The sequence below is a fragment of the Caenorhabditis briggsae genome (genome assembly GCF_000004555.2).
Source record: "Caenorhabditis briggsae complete genome, chrX, whole genome shotgun sequence".
Classification (NCBI taxonomy): domain Eukaryota; kingdom Metazoa; phylum Nematoda; class Chromadorea; order Rhabditida; family Rhabditidae; genus Caenorhabditis; species Caenorhabditis briggsae.
The window spans coordinates 10,461,105-10,467,104 of record NC_013491.2 but is presented as its reverse complement, the minus strand read 5'-3'; the positions used below and the strand labels follow the sequence as shown (position 1 = coordinate 10,467,104).

At 36.0% G+C, this 6,000-nt stretch overlaps 1 protein-coding gene across 1 annotated transcript; it reads right to left on the bottom strand.

Annotated features, from left to right (window-relative positions):
* Nucleotides 1-580: 580 nt before the first annotated feature.
* CBG14615 lies at nucleotides 581-3,125 on the bottom strand (the record flags this gene model as incomplete). Its single annotated transcript, XM_002644596.2, has 8 exons — nucleotides 581-839; nucleotides 886-1,491; nucleotides 1,536-1,839; nucleotides 1,891-2,045; nucleotides 2,090-2,349; nucleotides 2,454-2,578; nucleotides 2,626-2,898; nucleotides 3,038-3,125. The coding sequence occupies 8 exons, from the start codon at nucleotides 3,123-3,125 to the stop codon at nucleotides 581-583; spliced, it is 2,070 nt and encodes a 689-aa protein (XP_002644642.2).
* Between the last annotated feature and the right edge of the window lie 2,875 nt (nucleotides 3,126-6,000).

The following is a 6,000-nucleotide window of genomic DNA, read 5'->3' as shown; positions in this document are numbered from 1 at the left end:
TTTATTTCCGTATTTATTTTCTCGTTTTTCATTGATTTTCGTCGATTTTTTGTTGTTTTTTCCAAAAAAGTCAGAGAATGAAAAAGAATTACCTATTGAGTAAACTTTTACTAGAAATGTACCGATATCAGAACAATTAAAATATTACCGTGATCTGGATTTAAAAATTGATTTAATTGATATCTGAAACAAAGCTGACTTTTAATCAGATTAAGGGAATCAGCAAATCAATTTATTTTTAAACCGAGAAAACAAATAAAAACAATTTAAAAAAGTAATTTTTAAACTGTCTGTTTCGAGATCTGTTGTCAAGCCGGGCGAGGTAATATCTCAGGAGTCGCCTGTAAGCAGGTTCCGGATTTCAGTGTTAACTTCCGGCATGGAAGTTTCCGTTTAATAAATTAGCATAATTTTCAACGTTTTTATTTTATTTATGTATATTGGAAATATATTGAAACTTATCATAATAACATTTAGTTGATAATTAAGAAACTAACAAAATAAATCATCATAAAAAAACAGAATAACATTATTTTCAATTTGAAAAAGACAAATATATGAGGTGAATTTCAAAAAAGTATCAAGACGTCGTCATGAATTTCGTCCAGGCAAGGAGCATGGGACTGGTCAATTTTGAATTGAAATCTGCCATGACATCAACATATTCAATTGATTTGTTATGTTTGAGCAATTGGAGGAGATTAGATATTTGTGCAATATTCTCAGCCGTTCTAAGTTCGTTCATTGTATATGTCCGCTCAACAAGGTGAAAAGCAGTAAAACAGAGTGAGATTACAGGTCCAGTTGCACATTCCTTGTCTTCATTTTGGGTCAGTGTTCTGAAATAGTTCAATACAGTAATCGAATTCCTGAAAAAAAACTCACAGGAATAACCCCTTCAGATGCTTGATGAACACTATTTTTACCGTCTCACGATCAGTATAGAACAACATCGATTCAACAATTCGGAACCCATAGGCTTGTGTTAACCAATCCGCCGACAGAAATACATTAAACGCATACATGATTGAATTGATGATGAATTTGGTCATTTCCGTTCGTCCAACCGCACAGATGTTATGCAAGGTGCCCAAAAAGTTACAGGTTGCAATAAATAAAGGAGTGAACTTGAGCTTAGCAAGATCTGCAACATTGCCGGCAACTTTTCGGACAAGTTTCGAGTAGATCAAAAAATCTTCCAGCTGTTCTGTCCTGCTTTCAAGATATTTTGTCATGAGATCCAGACAGCTTTTTGGAGCGATCAAAACGTGTTCCGCATTTTCCAATAGCTCGATTCCTTGACAGAAAAGAAATTCTCTGCTCTTCTCTGGAAGTGTAGACGTTGATATATCGTGGAGAATATTCCACGATGACGAGTGTATATTCCACACAACTGAATCCGAGCGCCCATTGAACCATGTGATAGTTTCGAGCAGTAAGTCAATAAAGTTCAATTTTGTGAGTTTATTGAACATTTCGATACGACCGCCACTGAAATAAATGTTGTCCAATATAAACTTAAGTAAGCCTCTTACCGGCACAACAGCTCCAAGCATTTTAACACATTGGCATGAATTTGCTTCCCGATGAAAAACTTCAACTCTCCTCTCAAAATCTGAGTCAAAACGCCAAAGCAGTCGAAGATGACTGTTTTGGAGTACGCCTCGTAGTTTGACAAATAGCCGATTATCTCGACGCAAACGTCATTCATCAGTTCTGACTGAGTACGGATATCTAAGAGTTTCAATGATTCGAGACACTGCCAAAGAGATCCCTTTGATATCAAATGCAATTGGTCGTTAGACGTTTCCAGTTGTGAAACATCTTGCAGTCTTGTATCTGAATTTCAAGAGTTGACAAATTTTTGAAGCCATATGCTGAATCAATTACCAAGGACAAAAATTCTTTTAAGCTGAGGATGAGAGGTAGCGAGCAGATTAACATCTTCTGCGGATATTGCATTTTTCATACAATTGAAAAATTCTAGAGAGAACAAGCTCATTGCGCAGTCCAAATACAAACGGACACATGGCAGATGGACACATCTGAAAATGTTTTCTATAAACTGAGAGTGTTGAACTTGACTCACTGCTCTCCACGAAAGTCTAACTTTTTTAGATTCTTCAGTTTGAAAATGTCAATTACATCTTCCGGACCTTTGAACTGGGAATCAATCGAGTGAAAGTCTTGAAGATTCTTTAGATTTGAAATTCCTGTGAGATTTCCAATTTTAGAAACATAGAATGACTCGAGAAGTGAAAGCGACTCGCAAATGACATCGAATTCGGATTCCGAAATTGGCATCTTCTCCAGATTAAGAGTTGTGAGCGCCGGAAGAATCCCTTTCATCTGAAGGATTACTATTCAACGTGCGGCACAACAACTTAATCAACAGACTAGAGTTTTAGAACCCCCCCCCCCCCCCCATTTCTGAAATAATCCCTTTTACAAACCTCACACATCCACCCAGTTCGAAACGTCACTGGATCGTTTGTGATAGCAAGACTCTGAAGTTGAATCCGACTTTCTTCACACAAAATATTGCGCAACGCTTCGATGACATCCACTAGTGGTACATCTCAAGTTTCATTGTCGGTATATGAGAGGAGAAAACAATTATATTACCTGCGAACAAACTCTGGTCCAAATGAAACATGGTCCAAGAAGCTAATGAGCCGAGTTCAAGAGAAGACAAATTTTTGAAACCGAATATTTTATCACAAGTTTCTTTATTTATCTTTTCATGGGTGATTTTCAAGTCAGTGAGGTTTAATGAAGAAGTCATAGCCTTTGTGAACTTGTTCATCTGCTCTGCATTGCAGGTGTCTCGAAGAAAATAAGCAAGTAATTGTTGGCTCGCAATTAGATCAATTTGGGTTGAGTTGTTTTCATAGACTTCTATAAAATGTCAACAAGAAATAATTATACTTTATGAGAGAAGTTTTTAGTGTGTACACAGACGTTTACAACTAATCATTATCTTCAAAATAAATTATTCCATGAATAACTACAATTAGGAAATAAAATGTTCACTCACTCTTCTCCACAATCGGCGCCAATGACTTCACACTTAATTCCTTGAGAGAAAAAAGTTTGTTGCGCTTGTTAGGCGCATCTTCATCCATCTTGAGTAGTATTTCCAGGAAACTGAGAAACAAGCAAAGCAGCTCTACACGAGAGAGCAAGAAGAAATGAAAATGGCTGAGAGCAATACGTCTCGCTCGATAAATTTTTCTGAAGCGATTATGTTGGCGCGGGAAGCAAGGGAATAGAGAGCACAGATGGGCGCGAGAGCCCTTTCAGGACATATTGTTGTCATGGACACTCGGAAGAAGATTAGTTCCTTCTTCCTTCGTTTCACGGATGCTAGGAGCTCTCTGACATTTTTCGATGGGAAATTGGAGTGCGGAGGCTGGATTAGTTGACGTGGGCGGATACTACATCTAGTATTCGAAGTATGAAGTTTTTTTGAATGCGAGAAATGAGAATTTTGGAAGAGATTGATGTTCATTCTGGCTCGTGAATAAAAAAGAGGAATGTTTCAGGGATAAATTCATGGTGCACATGAAAAATTAAGACTGAAACTAGTGAAAAATAACTGATACATTTTCCCTGTCCTCTTCAAACTTCAACAAAGGGAACAAAAAAAACGATTGCTAAAAATTCGGAATGAAAAAAGTTGAAAAAGTAAAGAAATCACCACAACCTTGTTTTTTCTGTTGGCGTCTTCGATTTTGATTGTTTTGGCTCTTTCGTGTCTCTACTTTAGTTGTGTTTTTGACGTTTTCTGATCCAAAGGTTTGTTTCTTCAAGTTCTTCATTATTATCAGTTTTTTGTCCATCATGTTTAGCTATCCTCGGAAGACTCTTGCCAAACTTTTCCTCTTTGTTAAGCGGTAAACACGCGCCAGTTAGCTAAAATTGTTCATCTCTTTGCGTTTCGGTTTTGAGAATGATTAAAGTGATCAAGAACTGTTGAATCTCATCTTGCTGTATATCCAAACGATTTTCCCACCTCGTTATACCCACGCTGCTTGGTTGTTTCAGCTCGAAAGCTTCTTCTGGCCTTTTTTTTCTAGATAGTTTTTAGATAAGTTGAGAAAAACGTCACACTGTTCAATTGGAGGTTTCATTCTGATTTTCTACTCAGGGTTGCTATATTGCAATTTGCTTCATGTTCTGCAAACTCAAGCTCGCTTGGTGTGCAATTGTGAAAATTAAAATTCTTCACGCAGTGACCATTGTAAAGCGAGCTGAAATTAAAATTTTCGCTAGAAAAACATCAAATTGAGTGTAAACAACTCGATCTCAGAAATTTCAAGTTTGCCACCACTGTCATTCAAGCGCAAACTACGATTTCGCATAAAAACACTACAGAACCGAAAAATCAGTATTCGCTTTCGTATGAAAACAGATGGTCGGAAAAATTGTGTTTCTCAAAAATTCAATAAAATTGGTTGATGAAAAGAACTTTTTTAAAAGAAACTTTTTCTGAACATACTGTTTTCCCCTAAAAATTTTATTGAAAAGACAAAAAAGTTATCGAAAACCGAGACCGGATTGTGAAAAATTCTGAAAAAAGCCCGGCCGTTCTCGGCCCGTTGTCCGTATGGTTTTCTCAGCTTCACTGCTTTGGAAAACAAGAAAAACTGAAAAGGTTTTCGTTTGGTACAATTTCGTTCTACAAAGAAAACGCTTTATGCTAGTTAGCAGCCAACTATCTCGGTTTTCCGAAATTATGATTAAAAAATGTCAACTGGATAAATGTTTGAAATGATATGAGCAACATTTTGTTAGTTTACAGACTTCAAGTATCCTCCGTAAGAAATAAAGTAATTGAATTGAAACTATTTTATTTCACAAATATCATGCGTTGCGCTCGCAAAACCCTTATTCCCACAAAAAACTCTGAAGCCGCAGGACTTGATTTTCCGCAACTTCAGATACTTTTTGTTTCCATACTTTAGAATTATTGGACAAAATAACATTTTTTTCTTGATACATTTCATTTGGACTAAAACATGCCAGTAAACATGTTTCTTAACTCTTTCAAACATCGTTGCTTTATCCTATCGGCCTGACTAACCATCTGAACGCCTTCGCTCATTCACTTAGAAAACGGAGAAATTCTTGAAAGAAATTTGCCCAATCTAATTTAGGAGCCACTCATTCGGATGGCATATGGCTCATTTTCCGCCTTCTTTGCATTTGGCAAATGTGAAAAATGAATATATTTCGTGTTACTATAAAACTTGCCAATTTTTCTGTTTCAAATAATTGCAATTTTCAAATTGGCTCATTCTATCTCCTAGATCTTTGCTCTTTCAAACATTTTGGCAAAATTGTAGCCTTGTCTGATATGTTATGCATGCGTTGAGCATTTTGAAGATGAGCTCTTCGCATATATTTTCGATCTCTCGTTCTTGTTATTCATTCAGTTCTTCGAGAAAAACCGATATGGTGGTGCGTGTTAAGAGAAAAATGTTACTCTTCTTAACAAGAACAAGCGAGCAAAAAAGTGGGAGATCAAAAAAGAATATGAGTTTTTTGAAAATTCAGAAGATTTGTTACTTTTTAAATCTTTCTAACCCATTGTCATTTGTTTTACTCTTTTTTTTGAGAAGTGTTTTACTTGGGGAGACTGAGTTTTTCTAAGGGAAAAATATAACAAAAACAATTTTTATCTAGATTTTTTCCACGTTAATTTCTTGTTTGGCAGCACTTTTTGTCAATATGCCACGCTTTGATGGTTCCTGATTTGAGTTAATTTCTGAATTAAGTAACAACCGTTTAATACGATTTGGTCCTCATTTTTGTGATACTGAAATTTCAAGATTATGTCTGAAGAATCTTATTCGATTTCCTTCATTTCCACTCAATTGATTTTATCTATTTATAGTTTTACACTCTCTTTTCACAGAAATCAATCAACTATAAGTATAAAATCCTTCAAAATTTTTACAACATCCTTCCAGGACATAATTACGGTGCGCACGGTCA